Below are 21979 nucleotides of genomic sequence, written 5' to 3'. Positions count from 1 at the left end.
AAGGAATGGTTGATGGGAGTTTAATACAGGGAAATGTGAGGTGTTGCATTTAAGTCTAACATGGGCAGGACCTACACAGTGAATGGTAGGCCTCTGGAAGTGTTGCAGTACAGAGGTATCTAGGAGTACAGGTACATGGTTCCTTGAAGGTGGAGTCGCAGGTAGATAGGGTAGTCAAAAAGGCTTTTGGCATATTGGCCATCAGTCTGAGTATGGAGTATAGAGGTCATGTTGCTATTGTATAAGATGTTGGTAAGGCCGCATTGAGACTATGGTGTTCAGCTCTGGGCACCGTGTTATAGGAAATATGTTGTCAAGCTAGTAAGAGTACAGAGAACATTTACGAGGATGTTGCCAGGACTCGAGGATATGAGCTACAGGAAGAGGTTGAGTAGGCTGGGACTCTATTCTTTAGAGCTGAGGAGGAGATGGGGTGATCTTAAAGAAGTGTATAAAATCATGAGAGGAATAAATCAGGTACATGCAGAGACTTGCCGAGAATAGGTGTATCAAGGACCAGAGGCACGTTTAATATGAAGGGGAAACGATTTAATAGGAATCCGAGGGGTAAAATGTTCACACAATTTTTCACACCTGATCTATTCCTCTCATGATTTTATACAGCTCTTTAATGATTTATGTGTCATTCCTAACTGTCACTATGTCATGTTGTCACTAGCAGGTGGAGCAACAAGGCAAATTCCTTGTGTATGAATACTTGGCCAATAAACTTATTCATTCATTCAAAGGGTGGTGGGTGTATGGAACAAGTTTCCAGAGGAGGTAGATGAGGCAGGGACTATCCCAACATTTAAGAAACAGTTTGACAGGTACATGGATAGGACAGGCTTGGAGGGATATGGGCCAAACACGAGCAGGTGGGACTAGTGTGGCTGGGACATGTTGGCCTGTTGTGTGCTGGTTGGGCCAAAGGGCCTGTTTCGACGCTGTATCACTCTATCCTCCTCACTATATACATCTAAACTTGTCCCAGGTTAAGTTATTCATGTTAGGATTCATGTTAAGTCCTGATTACCCAACACTCCATTCCATACATACCATTGCTTTCTCTCTGTAAAGCACTGAGATGCACAACAGCAGTTTTCTCTCGCCTTCAACCTTCCAACTTTGCTCACCGTTCATTCCAAACCCATCGTAAATGAGCACTGCCAACCTCAGCCACAGTCCTTACAAATCTTTCCAATTACCGCAACTTCTTCACTGGCAAAGAACTTTAAAACTATTTCATCTCGTACATGTTTGTGTCTCTGTTCTTAACTGCGACATAGTCAGCCATTTGTTTTCTCCAGTACAAAACACCCGAGAATGTTTCATATAATAGTGGGCCTATATAAAGTAAAACTAATTTACAAGTATTAAATGCAAAACAAGCATAAATAGACAGCTGCAAACTGATATGGTCTATTTACCACACACAAACTGCACATTCAACTATTAATTTGCATTTTCTTATTAACTGATGAATCCCCACAACTCTATATTTCATGTTTAATAGCCAGATATAAATCTACACACTCCTACAAGATCTCTTGAATATGAAAGAGTAGTTGGTTACATTCTCAGTACTAAATACAATTGTCAGGATAACAAAAGCCAAAATCAGGAGTACATTAATCATTCTCACCATCAAAGCATGATGGATACAAACTTTTGCATAAGCCACAAGGGCAGAATGGATGGAAAAGTCAGTTTGAATTAAAACATCAATTTTGGGAGCAAGGACACAATCAAGGGTCTTACTCAACATGTAAAGGAAGAGCAAGAGAAAGGAGCAGCAGGGAGTTAAGAACTCAGCAAATTAATCCTTGCAGAAAAGCGATCTTGACACTAAATGTGTAGAAAGGAACTTCAGATGCTGGTTCAGACTGAAGATAGACATAAAATGCTGGAGTAACTCAGCGGGTCAGGCAGCATCTTTGGAGAAAAGGAATAGGTAGCATTCTGGGTCGGAACCCTTCCTCAGACTGAAATTAGAGGAGGTGCAAGTAAACCTCTGCCTCACTTGAAAGGATTGGTCCTGAAAAGTTTCAATCTGAGGAAGGGTTCCGACCCAAAACATCACCCATTCTTTTTCCCCACCCGCTGAGTTACTCCAGCCGGTCTATCTTTGGAGTAACTCTTTGATGCTGTCTGTCTTTGACACTAAATATATAATGTTATGATTAACATTCCCAAGCAATAATGTCCACATTGTCATCGGGTCATACAGCGTGGAAACTAATCCTGGAAACACATGGAAACAGGACCTTCAGCCCAACATGCCCACACCGGCCAACATATCCCAACTACATTAGTCGCACCTGCCCGCGTATGGTCCTGTAGAGGACAGCATGGTGGCGCAGCAGTAGAGTTGCTGCCTTACAGTGCTTGCAGCACAGGAGACCCGGGGTCGATCCCGACTACGGGTGCTGTCTGTACGGAGTTTGTACGTTCCCCCTGTGACTGTGTAGCTTTTCTCAGAGATCATCAGTTTCTTCCCACACTCCAAAGACGTACAGGTTTGTAGGTCAATTGGCTTGGTATAAATGTAAATTGTCCTTAGTGTGTGTAGGATATTGTTAATGTGTGGGGATTGCTGGTCGGTGTGGATTCGGTGGGCCAAAAGGCCTGTTTCCGTACTGTATCTCTAAACTAAACATTTAAACAAATCGGAAATTGTAGAAGCCAATTACCTCTATCCTGGGTTTTTTTAATTCTGATGATATTTCTTCAGCTGCCCTTTTAACTGTTGGTTCACAAACACAGGAAAAGCAGGCAAAAAATAAATCGTAGTGTTCAGATTTTAAAGAATAATATTTCAAAAGGTTTCATGTTTATTTTCAGAAAAAAATCATAACTACCTTGTGTTGATCGCTGCAAACCAATTTCTAGCGGGGCACTTCTGTCTATGCTCGCAGATGTTGCTGGGGAAATTAATTACAAGCATGAAAAAGTCTGCAACTGGAAATATCAGCGAGCCAACATTTTTTTTAGTAATACTCAAGGATATTCAAAATGAGCCAAGGATCCAATATAAAATTTTACAATAACAATGAGAAAATTAACAACTCAATTGTGACAAAACACATTTACAAACAGAATTATGAAATACTATATGAATCAATTCAAGTATTTTCTAGTAAATTATCAAGAGCGCACAAAATTCATATTTCTCCTTTCTACCCTAGCAACACTTTTAAATGTCAATATGAGGAAGCAATGTTGTGTCTTTGGTGTAGGTTATATCATTTAGCTCTGCTCGGCTTTCATAACATTTAGATTTTTACCAGAGCATTTTTAATAATACTGCAGTATAGGTATTGCACATAGAAGACCATCTTTATTCTGATGAGTTGATGCTAATGCCATTAATCCAGTGTTTTGCTCGAGGTATGGTCTACTGGCACCTCTAAAATGTTCAAACTAAATTTTCAAATTAGCAGAATTCTAAGTGTAAATTATTTTAATAATGTTTAACTATTAATAATTGTTGATTTGATACTATTGTTAGTTTATGAAATTAGAAATTGCTTGGTCACAAAACCAAAACAGATATGTGTACCTAAACCTTTTTATCTACAAAAAGCACTGTATAAATCCCTTATCTAATTCGGCCCCATCATCATTTCTGCAATATTTTAAACACAGAATTTTTTTGCAGTGTAAATTCACACTAGTTTCACACTATTTATTTAATTCCACATTGTCATCCACTCCCTACACATTAGAGGTGTACAGTGTTATTATACAGTGTGTTATTATATATTGTGTTATTATACATAGAATTATACAGTGACCCGCACTACTTGGGAGGAAACTGGAGCACCTGGAGAAACCCCACACATGCGGCAGCTTTACCAGCTGCGAGCCTGTGTCATCATTCCAAGTTTTGCAAATTAAAAATCAGAGACACAGAGGAACAAAAGCAACAATTTAGCCATCAACAATGAACTGGTTTTTAAGAATGAACATTCCACATCTTTGTAAAGAGCAGGGTATTATTTTTGCTATTTTTGACAGTCAGCAAGGCTCCAGTTAATGCAAAAACACATCAAGGCTTCTGATGTTTGATACAAAATGTCTCCATAAATTATCTTTAAGCTTTGAAAACTTAAAAAGGTGATGGTTAAAAATGTTAATTTGCCAGAGGAAGGCAAAGTGCACAACACTAAAGTATTGTCTCCGAAAGAAAAGAGATTATAAATTGAGTATTACTCTGTGTTAGATCCCCCAAAAAAGCGAGCAAATTGAGAGGATACAATCCCCAAAAAGGCACATCAAATAGTCCAAGGGCGGGTATAGCAAAGAATCATAAAATATAAATGTCATGGCATCCAGCATGGGGGAAGGCTTATCAGAAATCTCTGCACTTGGAGGTCCAAAACAAATTTGGTTTCAGACTTTGACTGCTCTGAATAAGCATGGTTTGAGAGTTCTACGGAAGATATTTGGACGAGTACTTGATTCACTAAACCACAGGAGACAGGGACCAACTGTTGATAAATGGGGATGAACATAGATGTGCATTTGATAGTCAGCATGGACATGGCGAGTCAAAGCAGTTGTTTATCGTGCTGTATGATTCTACAAGACAACCAGAAACATTGCAAGTGGAAGATTTTTTTTAGAAATGCTCATGAAATCAATGCAGATCAATAAGCAGGTTTCACTGCTTCTAATAATTAAGGCATACTTACGCGTTTCACCATTTAAGTAGCTAAGTAAATCCTTTCTGTCTGGTCTTCGCACCACAGGAATATTCTCCGTCTATTTAAAAATTGGAACATAGTGGTCATTACTTAAAAATGAACAGTAAATTGTTTTCGTGACAGTTACTCTAATGGTGACTGAACTCCACAATATTAAAAGAGAGTACTTCCTTGCCCCTATTTCTGTGATCCTTTTCAACTCCTCTGCTACTAATACCGAGGGCTCGGGAAGCACTGTCTGCTTATTGCAGGTCCTTCTCACAACTTTAAGGTGAAGGGGAAAAGATTTAATAGGAATCTGAGGGGGTAACTTTTTCACACAACGGGTGGTGGGAGTATGGAACGAGCTGCCAGAGGAGGGAGTTGAGGCAGGGATTATTTCAATGTTTAAGAAACAGTTAAACAGGTACATGGATAGGACAGTCTGAAGAAGGGTTTTGGCCCGAAAAGTAGCCTATTTCTTTTGCTCCATAGATGCTGCCGCACCCGCTGAGTTTCTCCAACACTTTTGTCTGCCAACATGGATGGGACAGGTTTGGAGGGATATGGGCCAAACGCAGACAGGTGGGACAAGTGGAACAAGAATTGTTGGCTGGTGTGGGCAAGTTGGGCCAAGGGGCGTGCTGTACGACTCCATGACTCCTCCTTCCTACTTTCCCCTCATTTAATAACTGTGCACCTGAGGAATGTTATGTGTAAGCAGTGGGGTTTTTTTGTGGACAAAAAGGTACCCCTACTTACATGGGCTTTCAAACAACATTCCACATACTTTCACATAAGGCACCGTACTTTAATATTGGGAAACCAAAGCCAGTCTTTACTGCCTATTTTTTTTTTTTTTAAACATCACACCCTGTTCACATAACCCATTACATCTCCTAAAACTCCTTGCCACAGCTCATATGCTGGTATTAATTTCAATATCTATTATCAGCAGTTTTTTTTTGTTTCTAATTGAAGGAACAAATTTACTCAATTTGGGGTCACTTGGAAGTGAGAAGATTGAAAATAAAATATAAAGTGTGCCCTAGATCCTTGTGCACAAATGTCTGTTTTCTGTGCACTGTAAAGTGATGGCAAGTATATTGTTTCTTTAGTAACTTTAGAGATACAGTGTGGAAACAGGCCCTTCAGCCCACCGAGTCCACAGCGACCAGCAATCCCCGTGCACTAGTTCTATCCTACACACTAGGGACATTTTTTTTTTACAAAAGCCAATTAACCTACAAACCTGTATGTCTTAGGAATGTGGGATTATACTTGTGGTTCTATGCTTAGGAATGTGGGATTATACTTGTGGTTCTATGCACACTGAATGTAAAATGTGCTCATTCTTATTTTGTGCTCACTTTCATTTTCCAGACTGAAAATGTCAGAAGAAAACACAACTACCTACCCTTCATCATGGAATTGTTAAAGACTTTGGTGGAACACCAACAGTGAATACCACTAGTAGAAAAGGCAAGTGACTTTGACTGAAAATAATGCTTATTTCTTGGCTGTGTAGACAAAGCAGTTTAAATCCACCAGGCTAATGTAAATAATGATTGAATGTTGCATGTGTCTGTCTAATAGAGATGTGAAGAAAGCTTGTTCAGGGTATACATGTCATGCATGTGATTCAGAAGAGTTGTTTGGGGAAAGTTATATAAACAAAACAAGCCATTATCTTCTCAACAAGCAAATAAAAAACAAGTCAATATTGATGCCAATGAAATTTATAGAACCATTGTAATCAGATATACGGATAGGCAGGGTTTAGAGGGCCTGTGTCTGTCTAATAGAGATGAGATGAAAGCTTGTTCAGGGAACATATATCATGCATGTGATTCAGAAAAGTTGTTCAGGGGAAAGTATCAAAACAAATAAACTATTATCCTCTCAGCAAGTTGTTGTTCATTTGTGTAGCTTGATTGTAATTCCGTACTGCATCTTCTGTTCTAGGTATGGACGCCTATATATCGGCGAGACCAAATATGGGCTAGGCGATCGTTTCGCTGAACATCTCCACTCAAACCCACATGCAGCAACTAGACTGTGGAACAGCATACCTTTTCTCATCAGAACTGCCCCCTCCATCGACTCTTTTAAGTCGAGACTTAAAATTCATCTTTACTCTCAAGCCTTTCTTGATGTCCTGAGGGAGGGCGATATGTATGTATTTATGTATGTACTTAATCTATGAACCACTGTTGTATAACATTATTTATATGTTAAGCTATATTTAAGAGGGAGTTAGATGTGGCCCTTGTGGCTAAAGGGATCAGGGGGTATGGAGAGAAGGCAGGTACGGGATACTGAGTTGGATGATCAGCCATGATCATATTAAATGGCGGTGCAGGCTCGAAGGGCCAAATAGCCTACTCCTGCACCTATTTTCTATGTATCTATTAGTACCTCCACCAATGTAAAGCACTTTGGTTAACAAGAGTTGTTTTTTAAATGTGCTATAGAAATAAAAGTGACTTGACTTGAATTCCTGGTTGCTAAACACTTTAACTCCCCCTCCCATTCTGACCGTTGTGTCCTGGAACTCCTCCACTGTCAGAGTGGAGCCCAGCATCTGCCAATCCTTCTTACACATTACAACCAGTATATTGACCTCGAACCTCAAGTAACCCTTGCTTTCCCTCTCTCTCCATCACTCCCCCATCTTTGTTCTCCGACCACTCTGACCGTCACCTTAGCCAATCTATTCTATTCTACATTTTCCTTGATCCTTGACCCTCTAATGTCTCATTTTCACACCTTGCCCTTCCATATCCCTACATCTCCCTCTCCCCTGACTCTCAGTCTGAAGAAGGGTCTTGACCCAAAAGGTCACCCATTCCGTCTATACAGAGATGCTACCTGTCACGCGGAATTACTCCAGAATTTTGTGTCTGTCTTCCATATATAGTAAACCCTTGTATTTATGGACATCTTTATAATGGATTTTGGTTATAGTGGACAGACCTACCAAATTGCAACGCCAGGCTGGACTGCCCATGCCACCCCCATCTGCTGCCTCAATTTTATTGTTGGATCTCTACACATGAAATGGCATATATTATGCTGAGTTATGGTGGATAATCGGCAATACGGACACCATTGCCTCCCACTATGGTCCATTATAACGAGGGTTGCTGGAGTACGATTTGATTTGACTGGATAACACAAGCAAAAGCTTTTCACTCTATCTCAGTGCACGTGACGACATACACCCACGCCTTGATGAGTCTAACATATATCCACACAAACACTTAGGATTTAGCATGTACATTCGAAAGGTTTAAGTTTACAACAAGTAAAGAATACTTACTGCAGCGCGCCGCACATACACAGGATGAGAAAGATGAACATTGTTTAGCAGGAATAAAATGGAATCCAAAGTATAATACTCCCTTGGCTGACCTTCCTTCCCCGTCCTGCAAGAAGAACAAAACTGGAATCAGTGAAAAGATACGCACAGAATAAAAACTAAAAGCATCATGGAGTTAAGGGCGTGTCCCACTTTCACGACCTCTGCCGAGTTTGCCCTTGACTCATACTCGCAGCATGGTCGTCACGAGGTCATAGGTAGGTCGTAGCAGGCCGTGATGCTAGTCGTAGGTACTCGTGGCATCAGTAGGTCAGGGCGTTATTCTAGGCTGTTGAAAAATGTCCACGAGTAAAAAAGGTTGTGAATTAGGTCGTAAAAGTGGGACAGGCTCTTCAGCTATTATCAAACTTACTCTTTTACATAAAAGTGCTAAATTAATATTCAAATGCTCCAATGATACACCCAAATGGCAGTTGTGGGAAAAGGCAGCAATTTAAAAAGCAACTGGCTTCCAAGAAAAGATGATTATTAACATTCAACTAGAGGGAAAGATCATATACACTTGCAAATAATTTAGTTTAGTTTAGTGATACAGCGCGGACACAGGTCCTTCGGCCCACAGAGTAACAATTTACAATATTTACTGAAGCCAATTAACCAACAAGCCTGATCATGTTAGGAGTGTGGGAGGAAACCGGAGTACCCGGAAAAAGTACATGTAGTCACAGGGAGAACGTAGAAACTCTGTACAGATACCACCCGTAGTCAGGATCGAGCCTGGGTTTATGGTGCTGTAAGGCAGTAACTCTACCGCTGCGCCATCGTTGTGCCACATTCTCAGTGGGAGATTGGTGCAGATATCAATTGAAGCCGGTTGATAGAGGTTTTAAGAGGAGGCAAAATAAATTATGGTCTCCAAAATGTTGCCACCTGATTCACATTGCTACTCAGTAGTACAAGTTTAGACACAGACAGGTCTATGGAGCATCTGGGAAATATATTCTTCTGAAAGTTTGTGGCAAGTAACTGTCTTAAAAAGGTCCACCTCGGCTACTTCTTAGATTAACACACACCATGACACAAAAATAATGGTGATATGAGGACAAGTGTTCAAATGCTTCGTTTAAAATGGGTTTAAGTGGTATCTTAGGAGAACAGATCTGTAAGGATGTCTGTGATAGGCAATACTCATACAACATCGCTAGGCTGTGTGCTCAGCCCCCAGCACTACTCTCTCTATACTCACACTGTGTAAACAGCACAGCTCCAATGCCATCACTAACGAGTCCACCATTCCAATAACGTTGAGTGCAAGAAGGGAACCAGGAAAGATAATCTGGTTGAATGGTGCCAGAACAACAATCTTGCTCGCAACATTGCAAGGCCAAGGAGTTAATTGTTGGGGAAGGGGAAACCAAGAATCCATGAAGCTCTCTTCATCAGCAAGAACTTTTTTCACACAGAGAGTGGTGAATCTCTGGAACTCTCTGCCACAGAGGGTAGTTGAGGCCAGTTCATTGGCTATATTTAAGAGGGAGTTAGATGTGGCCCTTGTGGCTTAGGGGATCAGAGGGTATGGAGAGAAGGCAGGTACGGGATACTGAGTTGGATGATCAGCTATGATCATATTGAATGGCGGTGCAGGCTCGCAGGGCCGAATGGCCTACTCCTGCACCTAATTTCTATGTTTCTAAGCTCTCTTCATCAGCAGGATGTCAATGAAGGAAGTCACCAGCTTCAAGTTCCTGTGCATGCACAACTCTGGAGATGTCCTTAAAGAAAGCTTCTCAATCTCCAAGGTCTGACGAGATTTGTCATGTCGCCGAATACTCTCTTGAACATTGACGGGTGTACGGTGGAGAGCATATTGACTGGCTACATCACGACCTGGTTCAGTAACTACATCACCCAAGAACTGAGGAGGCTGCAGAAAACGTTGGCCATTGCCTGATCCATCCTGGGCATCAACCTTCCCACCGTCGATGGAATCTACAGCAAGCACTATCTCAAGAAGGCTTCTTCATATCTAAGAACCATACACAGGTCTCACGACTGCCTGCAGGAGCCTACAATCCGTGACATCCAGGTTCTTCCCATCAACCATTTGAGCCACCATACACATCACAAACCTCAATTCCATCTCCGTACCAAACTGCTAGACTTCATATAAGGTCGCACTTTATACCTCGACTTTCACTGTGATATTTATGGGCAATTAGTACAACTGATGGGCCTGTCTCACTTACGCGCGTTTTTAGGCGACTACAGGAGACAATGAGGTCGCCACATGTTCACCGGAGGTTACCGGGGTGTCAACTGCATGGTGGTGAGTAGTAACATAGTTTTCAACATGGTGCAAAATTAGCGGTGACGAGAATTTTGACGCCATGGAGAGTAGCGAGAATTCTCGTGACGTAGGTGCAGTGGTAGTGGGTTGGCAGGAGGTCGTAGGTTCTCGTAGGTTGTCGCTGGTGCTGACCGGTGAATTTAATTGGCTCATTGGGGAAAATAAAAGGAAACAGCAGCTTTCAGAACCAAGGTTAACCAGAGTTAATGTCCGAGGAGCTTTGCAGCAGTGTATCTCTGGCTTCTTAAAAGTTGTCTCCACTCCTTCTCCCCACCCCGTCTCCCCCTTCTCCCCCCTCTTTTAAAGGATGTGACCTTTCCCGTACACTGTGCTTTCACCGTTTAATTACAGCGCCAACCTTCCTGTTCATTGTGGTGTGTGTCTGTATCACATTGGCTTTGCACCATGTGAATTTCACTCAGACAGTGCTCCCCCCGCTTGCCCTGTCCCCCGCCTGCATAACTGGCTGGTGAAGGAAGCGATGTGTGTGTGTGTGTGTGTGTGTGTGCGTGCGACTCTGACAGTCGCCGTTCCAGTCACCGGTTTTTCAGCGAACTGACAGTCACCTGAGAAATCGTCTAAGTGGGACAGGCCCATAAGGCGCACCAATGTTTCCACTTCCTGAAGTGACTGAGACATTTTGGCAAGTCTCCAATGACTCTAAAGGGTCTGTCCTACATTGCGATTTTTACGGCAACTGTGAGCATCAGTGACTGATGCCCGTAAATCCATCAAGTTGTACGACATACATGCTGACGTATGCTGTCCTGTGGGTGACGCCCGGTTAGGGCTATGGACCACAGAGGGATGTAAAATATTCTTCCTTCAATGCATGGATTTTAAACATTAACTTTAAAATGAATACAATAAAATCAATTGTGCAAATGAAAAGATGTCTGAGTCGTTCGGTTTATTTACAGATGCATTGGTCCACTTCCAGATCCAATCACCATCTCACAGGGATGGATTCAGTGAGTGTACACTGAACTCCCCTCTCCCTTCACCCACCCCCCCTCTACCCCCTCCACCCCCCATCCCTCCTTCTCCACCCCCCCCATCTTCTCCATCCCTCCCCTTTCCCCCACTTCTTTCCCTTCCCCCTTCTTCCGCTCCACTCTTCTCCCCCTTCTCCACTCCCCCCCCCCCCCCTCACATCCCCTTCTCCCCCTCTCCCATTCTCCAACCCCCCCTTCCCACTTTCCCCTATGCCCCCCATTTGTGGACCCAGCCTGCGACCAGCGATCCCCCACACACGCTAGTGACAATTTATACAAACCTGTGCGCCTTTGGAGTGCAAGAGGAAACACTAACCCTAACCCTAGCCCTAACCCTAACTCCAGGTTGATAGGCTTGGTATAAGTATAAATTGTCCCTAGCGTGTGTGGGATGGTGTGCGGGGGATCGATGGTCGGTGCGGACTCAGTGGGCCGAATGGCACTATATCTCTGAACTACATGTGACACAAGGGCCCCAGAGGTTGGACTCAAATCTCCAATGTTCTGCCTGCTCCTCATGGGAACTAAACTGTTGGCCATGAGTTGTCCCAGAAGCAGATCTCTCTTTTAATTGTCTCTCCAAACCTCCAGAGGCAGCTGGCTTTTCAACTGGGTACAGGCAATGTTGTCAATGTGCCAGTGCCACCCACATGCTCCGGCCACTGAGTCTAAATACCCACCACCCATTTTGAAGGAAGGCGAGGGGGAGGAGGGGAGTTGGGGGGGGAGGGAGGGTGTTGTTCCCAAAGTCTGCATTTATCCCATAGACAATGTTACTAAAATAGATGATGTGGCCTTTGTGCAGTACTATTAGTGGGATCTAGCTGTCACAGGCTGGGTCCACAAAGGGGGGGGGGGGTTTGGAGAATGGGAGAAGGAAGGGAGAGGGGTAGAAGGGGATGTGAGGGGAGAGGGGGGAGTAGAGAAGGGGAGAAGAGTGGAGCGGGGAGAGAGAAGGGAGGAAGAGGGGAGAAGGGAGGAAGAAGGGAAGGAAGAAGGGTGGAAGAAGGGTGGAGAGGGAAGGGGGGGGGGAGAGAGGGAAGGGGGGAGAGGGAAGGGGGGAGAGAAGGGTACGGTGGGGGGGAGTGGAGAAGGGTACGGTGGGGAGTGGAGATGGGGGTGGGAGAGGGGAGTTCAGTCTACACTCACTGAATCCATCCCTGTGAAAAGTTAGAGATGGTGATTGGATCTGGAAGCGGACCAATATATCTGTAAATAAAACTGAACGACAGACATCTTTTCAATTGCACAATTGATTTTATTGTATTAATATTAATACATTGTTTAAAATCCATGCATTGAAGGAAGAATATTTTACAGCCCATCGGTGGTCCCTAACCTTAACCGGCATCACCTGCAGGACAGCATACATCAGCGTGTGACAGGGCGCACGACACGATGAGACACCCAGATGTCGCCCCTGGATTTTGAACATTCCAAAATCCAGGGGCGACAGGGAGACACCGCGCGTCACGACATATGTCACCACACGTTAAGACCAGACCATGACGCGACAACCTCGTTTCAGGCAGTTGCCGAAAATGGCGTCCATGGGTCAGGCCCTTTACAAACTTTGACAAAGATACCAGAGAAAGCATACTATCGGGTTGAATTAAAGCTTGGTGAAGGAACAGCCCCATCCAAGGTTGTAAAGAGAGTTGTAGATATAGCCAAGTTCAACACACAGACCAGACTTCACACCTTTGACTCCATCGACACTTCACTCTGCCTCGGAAAAACAGCCAACATAATCAAAGTCTTGTTACCCCCAGTCATTCCTTCTTCTCCCTGCTCCCACCTGGCAGAAGGTACAAATGCTTGAAAGTGCGCACCACCAGACTCAGGAACAGCATTTTCCCTTCTGTTATCAGGCTTCTGAATGGTCCTTCCATGAGCTAGGGGACTGTTCAATTCACCTATATCCCATTGCGTACATTGGACTTAGTCTCTAGAACCGATGCACTACAATGATGAAAACTATATTCTGCACTCTGTATTCTGACCCTTTGCTCTCTCTGTGGCATTTGATTGTGACTTGATTGTATTTATGAATAGTATTAGCTGAACTAATAAGAATGAACTGCAGATGCTCGTTTATACCAAAGATAGACACAATATGTTGGAGTAACCCAGTGAGTCAGGCAACGTCTCTGGAGAATGGCTAGGTTGTGGCAGTCCCTGGGGGTTGGGCCACTCCTTGGGTCATCCCCCTCGGCTCTTGAGGGACAGGGACGATTATCTGCCTCACTTGTGTTCGGCCCTTGGTGGCGCACTGGATAGCCCGGTTCAGGGTGCTGCTGAACATAACATCCGACTGGGGACCTCAGTTCACGTCGGAACTGTGGTCGGCCATAGCACACCTCCTGGGGATTCGCCTACACCACATGAGAGCGTATCATCTGCAGGCGAACGGCCTGGTGGAGCGGTTTCACCGCCAACTCAAGGATGCCCTGAAGGCATGGCTCAATGATCTGGACTGGATGGAAGCTCTCCAGTGGGTTTTGCTGGGGATCCGCGCTGCACCCAAGGAGGACTTGGCCTCCTCGTACGCCGAGTTGGTGTATGGGTCCCAGTTGACGGTGCCCAGGGTGTTCATCCCACCGGCACGGGGCCGGGTGGAGTAGCCTTTGGACGCTCTGCAACGTCTTCGGCAGACGGTGGGCAAGCTGGCGCCGGTGCCCACGTCTCGTCATGGGTCCTTCCGTCCGCATGTTCCCTCTGCTCTGGAGGACTGCCAGTTCGTCTTCCGGCGTAGGGATGCGCATCGGACACCTCTCCAGCGGCCCTTCCGGGTCCTGGAGCATGGCTCGTCCACTTTCGTCCTGGACATGGGGGTCGGCATGAGACTGTTTCGGTTGCGCAGCTGAAGCCGGCGCATATTGACATTGATTGGCCGGTGCTGGTTGCACGGCTCCGTAAGCGAGCAAGCCCTCCGTCTAGGGTACCTCATCCAGTGGCTACTCCGCCCCCTGCACCTGTTGGTCAGTTGCCCGTTTCTGTGCTGGGCATAGTGCGCACCCGGGCTGGTCGCCTCGTGCATCCCCCCTGTCCGTTTCGTGCCTCTGCTTCGTGGGGGGATGTCCTGTAGCGGTCCCTGGCGGGTTAGGCCACTCTTTGGGTCATCCCACTCGGCTCGTGAGGGACAGGAATGATTGTCTGCCCACGGGGTTTCCCTGGTGCCTGCTCGCGGGCGTTCTGTATTTGCTATGCTTCATTAAACGACTTCTGAACCTGCCTGGCGTCTGGCCTTTTCCTGACCTCATCTAGGCCACTACAAGGTGGTGTTTTGGGTCAGCACAACTTCTTCAGGCCTAACTACTTTATGAGCTGATCTGACTGGATAACATTTCTCAGTACACGTATCATTAATAAACCTAAACCGACTATAGGTTATTGTATTTTTATTGGTTGTGTTGCTGCATTTGCAACATGTGCCTGTTATAATAAGTAAGAATTCCATGTTCCGGCCTTGGTTGATATTGGAATGAAACACTCTTGACCCATCTTATGGTCACTACAATACAATGAATAGTGGAATGTGATTAAAAAGTAATCCATTACTGGGATTTCTTAATGGAATCAGGGGATAGATAATGCAGTTAAAAAAAAATGTAAAATACATAATTGCAAGCAAACTCCTGCAGCTCTGACCCAGTGCCATTGCCAGTACAACTGGACTTTAAGGCCAAGTTCATTTTTAAGAACTCTGAAATTTGAAGGATACACGATGGTTTCAGAAACTATGCACTGCCTCAGTGTAATTTACTATTCTTACACTCTTTTACTGATGTGTGATCATGCTTATGCACAGTAAGATGTTACTAATTTGCATGCCTACAAGGAATTTCACTGTACTTATGTACACTGACAATAAAGTACCAGCAAACCATTGAATGGATTTCAAACAGTCTAGAAAAAGAAAAGAGATGGCTATAATCTGAATAGATAGCTATAGTCTAAGCTATAGTCTAATTGTATTACATTTCAAGTCTCCGATACAAATTGGCAGGATTGCAAACGGACAGAATCTAAAGCAAACATTATGAATACAGGTGCACAACCTTTTATCCGACGATCCAAATAACGAAAACCTCCGAATAGCGACATTTTTTCGGTCCTTGAAGAAAGGTCCTTGAAAACGTTCACCGAGGGCGGCCCGCAGAGGTGACAGCGGAACCTCCGGTCGGTCCTCGAAGAAAGGGGAACTAAATCCCCATTCATAAAAGAGAAGATGAGGGTATATTGCGCGGGAGGGTTAATAATTGACAATATGCTGCTACCTGCCAGCTGAGTTAGAAAGTTCCCACGGTAGACTCACGATACACAGTGTATCGTGAGTCTTGCGTGGGAACTTTTTAACAGCGTGCAGGCAGCAGTAGATTGTCGCTCCCTTCAGTTTCACCCCACCTACACCCCTCTGCTTCCCGGCCATGTGTGTGACCCCTTCCCTCCCCTCTCCAGCTCCCCGCTCATTGCACCGGCGCGGGGGCTTTGTACTGTCTTCACGTCGCGATGCTAGCAGCACAGTGCCAGTCACCGGAGACGTCACGACCAACGGAACACCGACCCCCAGGCCCACTGCAAGCACGGAGATCCCAGATCAGCAACTCCAGCCCAGCCCCGTTCCAACTCCAGAGGAACACGCTCCCCGTATGGGCAGAAGCTGATGGTGTGCAAGAATAACGTCTTGTTCTTGGGGTGGCGCAGCTCGGGCTGTGAGCGAATTGCCACTTGTCGCCATAGCGGCCCATCGGGGAGCGGATTCCTCTGGAGTTGGAGGGGGAGGGGGGTATTGTGCTGTTTGATCGCCCCCTACTATTCCAGGGACAGGGAGACAGGACGTTCACCGAGGGCGGCCCGCAGAGGTGACAGCGGAACCTCCGGTCGGTCATGGAAGAAAGGGGAACTAAATCCCCATTCATAAAAGAGAAGGTGAGAGTATATTGCGCGGGAGGGTTAATAATTGACAATATGCTGCTGCCTGCCCGCTAAGTTAAAATGTTCCCACGGTAGACACGATACACAGTGTAGGCAGCAGCAGATTGTCGCTCCCTTCAGTTTCACCCCACCTACACCCCTCTGCTTCCCGGCCATGTGTGTGACCCCTTCCCTCCCCTCTCCAGCTCCCCGCTCATTGCACCAGCGCGGGGGCTTTGTACTGTCTTCACGTCGGCGATGGCTGCCAGCAGGTCAGTGCAGTCACCGGAGACGTCAGGACCAATTGGACGTCGACCCCCAGGCCCACCGCAAGCACGGAGAACCCAGAGACCCACAGCCAACAGCAGCCCAGCCCAGCCCCGCTCCAACAACAGAGGAACATGGGTTGCGGATGACGGGGCGCAGCTCGGGGCGTCGTAGGGACCCCATCGGGGAGCGGGTTCCTGTTGGTCCTGACGTCTCCGGCCACCTGCTATCCTCCGGGAACTGCACCGCCCTTGCAGGAGAGTGTGGTTGTTTGCAGTTGCAGAGGGAGGGGGCAAGGGCGGTACAGTTCCCAGTCTCAGCTCCAGTCCAGGGGGGTGGCCGGAGACGTCAGGACCAACGGGACAGCGACCCCCAGGCCCACTGCAAGCACGGAGATCCCAGAGACCCACAGCCAGCAGCAACTCCAGCCCAGCCCCGCTCCAACTCCAGAGGAACACGTAGGGGCAGAAGCTGATGGTGTGCAAGGTGTTCTTGGGGTGGCGCAGCTCGGGCTGTGGGCAAACTGCCACTTGTCGCCGTAGCGGCCCATCGGGGAGCGGATTCCTCTGGAGTTGGAGGGGGAGGGGGGTATTGTGCTGTTTGATCGCCCCCTGCTATCCCAGGGACAGGGAGACACAGCGGCTTTTTAGACTGGTGGGCAATCACTTCCAAAGTTCTGCCCACACAGTCAGTACACCTCTCCTACACTGCATTTCATACAAACATTTATTCTGCAAGAAAAAACGACATTGAAGACTCAAACTCGCGACCGAGTAACTGCCGGGATCAAGGCGCAAACTCGCGACCTTGCGGATATGAGCCGAGCACTCTACCACTGAGCCAGTCATTAAAGTCTATGCTAAAAAATTTCCATTCCCAAGACCGACAAATTCTGAATTACGAAAAGTGTCTGGTCCCAAGGCTTTCGGATAAAAGGTTGTGCACCTGTAGTTAAAAAAAAGGACAGCGTGCTGGAGTAACAGCAGCTCAGGGTGTGTTCTTGGAGAACATAGATACAGCGCCTTCCATAATGTTTGGGACAAAGACCCATCATTTATTTATTTGCCTCTGTACTCCACAATTTGAGATTTGTAATAGAAAAAAATCACATGTGGTTAAAGTGCACGTTGTCAGATTTTATTAAAGGCCATTTTTATACATTTTGGTTTTCACCACGTAGAAATTACAACTGTGTTTATACATAGTCCCCCCATTTCAGGGCACCATAATGTTTGGGAACGTGGCTTCACAGGTGTTTGTAATTGCTCAGGTGTGTTTAATTGCCTCCTTAATGCAGGTATAAAAGAGCTCTCCGCACCTAGTCTTTCCTCCAGTCTTTCCATCATCTTTGGAAACTTTTATTGCTGTTGATCAACACGAGGACCAAAGTTGTGCCAATGACGTTAAAGAAGCCATTATGAGACTGAGAAACTGATGGTAAGGGCAAAGTATGGAGGAGGGAAGGAATTGCCCAAGAAACAAAGCATACCACCTCATATGAAACACGGTGGTGGGGGTGTTATGGACTGGGCATGTATGGTTGCTGAGGGTACTTGCTCACTTATCTTCGTTGATGATAAAACTGCTGATGGTACTAGTATAATTAATTCTGAAGTGTATAGACACATCTTATCTGCTCAAGTTCAAACAAATGCCTCAAAACTCATTGGCCGGCAGTTCATTCTACAGCAAGACAATGATCTCAAACATACTGCTAAAGCAACAAAGGAGTTTTTCAAAGCTAAAAAAATGGTCAATTCTTGAGTGGCCAAATCAGTCACCCGATCTGAAGCTAAAGATGGCTGCAATACAGGCCTGGCATCACCAGAGAAGACACCCAGCAACTGGTGATGTTCATGAATCACGGACTTCAAGCAGTCATTGCATGCAAAGGATATGCAACAAAATACAGGTGCACAACCTTAATCCGAAATTCCGGAAACCGAAAAGCTCCGAAAATCGGACATTTTCGGTCCTGGAAAAAAGGGAGGGTATATTACCCGGGAGAGTAGGAATCCCTAGACCTAGTACAGTGAGCATCCACCGAGGGTCGCCCGGAGAGGTTCCGCGGTCACCTCTCCGGGTGACCCTCGGTGAACGCTCACTGAACTAGGTCTAGGGATTCACAAAAATGCTGGAGAAACTCCGCGGGTGCAACAGCATCTATGGAGCGATGGAAATAGGTAACGCTTCGGGCCGAAACCCTTCCTCAGACTGCCCTATCAGTCCCCCCTGTCAGTCTGAGGAAGGGTTTCGGCAAAGGGAGGGGAGAGAAGGGAAAAGAGAGAGGAAGGATCTGCCGGACATGCTGTGTGTGTCTGTGTGTGTGTTTGTTTGGCGGAGTCTGAGGGGAGAAACACCGGCACTAAGAGCGAGCGAACGCGCGGACAGAACGGACAAAAGCAACGATCATAGCTCGGAATAGGTGACCAAAGATCTTTGTAGGTGACATTTCGGGTCAAGACCCCTCTTCTGACTGACTCGGGGGAAAGAGGAGCAAGAGCTATAGTCGGTACTAAGGACAAGTGAATGGAAGATATGCCGATATATCCCCTTTCCCTTTCCCTTGACTATCAGTCTGAAGAAGGGTCTCGACCCGAAATGTCTACAAACGCCCCTCTATGAACGTTGCTTTCGTCCGTCTGTCCACGCTTTCGCTCGCTCTTGGTGCCAGCGCTTCTCCCCTCATGGCAGCTATTGAAAAAGTCGACCCGAAATATCACCTATTTCCTCCTATTATCACGTATTCCTCATCAGAGATGCAGCCTGATCCGCTGATTTACTCCAGCCTTTTGTGTCTGTCTTCGGTTTAATCAGCATCTGCAGTATGTGCCGTTTAAAAAGTACAAGGCATGTGCCGTTTAAAAAGGAAGTGATAAAAAACATTTAAAACATTTAACAACACCTAAACTGTTCCCCCGCAACGCTGCGAGAGGTCGGGTCGGGGTTACTGAAATGACGGAGGTTACGCTCCGGTGCGGACTACGCGTCAGTTCATTGTATTTCGCAGGAGTGGACCATCTTGTGCGCTATAAGATCTTTGCTCCAATTGATTTGATTACTCTAGCGCGGGGCCCAATTGGGAGAAATAGGTCCTATCGGCTAAAGGCCGGCCCTGACCGGGTAACTGCCGGGATCGAGGCGCAAACTCGCGACCTTGCGGCCAAGAGCCGAGCACTCTACCACTGAGCCACATGTTAAAATCTACGCTAAAAACCTTCCGTTCGGAAAACCGAAAAATCCTGAAATCCGAGAAGTGTCTGGTCCCAAGGCTTTCGGATAAAAGGTTGTGCACCTGTACTAAACATGACTACTTTCATTTACATGACATTGCTGTGTACCAAACATTATGGTGCCCTGAAATGGGGGGGACTATGTATAAACACTGCTGTAATTTCTACATGGTGAAACCAAAATGTATAAAAATGGCTTTTAATAAAATCTGACAATATGCACTTTAACCACATGATTTTTTTCTATTACAAATCTCAAATTGTGGATTACAAAGGCATATAAATAAATGATGGATCTTTGTCTCAAACATTATGGAGGGCACTGCAGGTGATGTTTCGGGTCAGGCAAGGGCTCCGAAGTATATGAATCAGTCCATGTTTTCCCGGGATACTGCCAAACCCGCTTAATTATTCCAGCGTCATGTGGGTTTTTTTCTAAAATGTTCTCATTTTTCAGTAAACCAGCATCGGCAGTTCCTTGTCTCTACATTATAAATAGTGTCAGAATTAAAATTGGGGGGAAAAATACAAAAACCATTAACATCTTTGGTAAGTAAACTAAATTGATGTTCGTTCTGACAGTTAAGGCTGCTTGTTCCAAACAATAATCTAATTTAGTTTTGTCCAGATATTCACCATCCAGGAAAAACATTTACTTTTTTTAAATGGATTTTATAGTCTTATGCTACCCTGATCAAATTGACACTAATGCATGTTTGAATATACACCATCAGGATAATGTCCTTCTTGACATTTGGTTTAAACTAGAAACTTTCTCTTTGGGACCAGTTAATATTAGAAGACACAGCCTCAGAATAAAAGGACGTACCTTTAGAAAGAAGATGAGGAAGAATTTCTTTAGTCAGAGGGTGATAAATCTGTGGAATTCATTGCCACAGAAGGCCAAATCATTGGGTATTTTTATGGTGCAGATTGACATATTCTTGATTAGTATGGGTGTCAGGGATTATGGGGAGAAGGCAGGAGAATGGCATGGAGAGGGAACGATAGATAAGACATGAATGACTGGCTGAGTAGACCTGATAGGCCAAACGGCCTAATTCTGCTCTTGTAACTTATGAACTTGATTCTGCATAACACGAATAGTGGCTCTAATTTATGATGCAATGGAAATTTATCAAAAGCAACAGATTCTGCAAGGATTAAATGTCGCAAAGCAAAACAGGTGTGTGGTGGAGAGCATATTAACTGGTTGCATCATGGCCTGATTCAGCAACTCAAACACCCAGAAACAGTCCATCAAGGGGACTGACTTCTCACCATCGAAGAGACCTACAGGAGGCACTGCCTCCAAAATGCAGCCAGCAACAATAAGGACAGTGTAGTTGCAGGATTCAAGATAGAATCGTGGAATTCCATAACAAATGACCATTGAAGACGAGATATCAGATGCTCAACATGCTTTACACGGGTTAAATCTTGATGAGATGCATCACAAACTGCCTCAGAGAAAAGGGAGGTGACCAAGGTATCTGATTAACATTCAAATATTCTATGGCTGAAAAAAGGTGCCAGATGAGTGGAGGAAAGCAAACATAGTGCAGTTATTCAGGAAGAACAGCAGGGATTAGCCTGGTAATAATAGTCCAGACACTCAAACATCAGTTATGGTGAAATAATTGGACCACATTTCTGAGGGCATGATTAATCTGCTCTTGGAGAGTCCAGGATTAAACAAGGAGAGCATGCAGGACAATGCTAAAGAGAGATCATTTTGGACTATTCTGACTGAATTTATCAGCAGCAAGTATACCAATGAGGCTCGTGTGGTTAACATAATCTCCATGGTCTTTAATAATGCCCTATATAGGAGAATCCTAACATATCTATCTCTATACTTATAAAACTCTGATCTTGGATGTGTATTTAGTTGTTTGTGTGTAATCACATCTTCGCGAAAAAACGACGCGGTAACGATAAAATGTTTACATATTCCGGTAGAGATTTTTCCCGTGGAATCCGAGATCGCCCTTATCTGAAAATGTCATGCTTTATTTCTCGAGTTATTACTGAAAATGTTCAAAAATCTGACAAAACTTTGAATTTAAAAACCATTGTCTTTTGCTGATGACATCACAATGGGTCTGCGTGCCTGCCATCTCCCACACGCTGCGAGTGATGTCACCCCTCCCCCCCATCTTCCCCCCTCCCCCCCCGTTATTGAAAAGACGATGCCGGAGATGAAATCG

General features: G+C 45.2%; 1 protein-coding gene across 1 annotated transcript in view; it reads right to left on the bottom strand.

The window, feature by feature from the left end:
- cdc73 (cell division cycle 73, Paf1/RNA polymerase II complex component, homolog (S. cerevisiae)) overlaps window positions 1–21979 on the bottom strand; it is a 277463-nt gene that overhangs the window by 251083 nt on the left and 4401 nt on the right. The window contains exons 2-5 of the mRNA XM_055642329.1: window positions 8011–8116; window positions 4698–4767; window positions 2862–2924; window positions 2694–2746 (exon numbers count right to left, since the gene is read on the bottom strand). Of these exons, the coding sequence (XP_055498304.1) occupies window positions 2694–2746; window positions 2862–2924; window positions 4698–4767; window positions 8011–8116 (292 nt within the window). The remainder of the gene's footprint in view (window positions 1–2693; window positions 2747–2861; window positions 2925–4697; window positions 4768–8010; window positions 8117–21979) is intronic.

The sequence above is a fragment of the Leucoraja erinacea genome, chromosome 10 (genome assembly GCF_028641065.1).
Source record: "Leucoraja erinacea ecotype New England chromosome 10, Leri_hhj_1, whole genome shotgun sequence".
NCBI lineage: Eukaryota > Metazoa > Chordata > Chondrichthyes > Rajiformes > Rajidae > Leucoraja > Leucoraja erinaceus.
The sequence above is the reverse complement of the archived record's forward strand: the minus strand, read 5'-3'. Positions and strand labels throughout refer to the sequence as shown.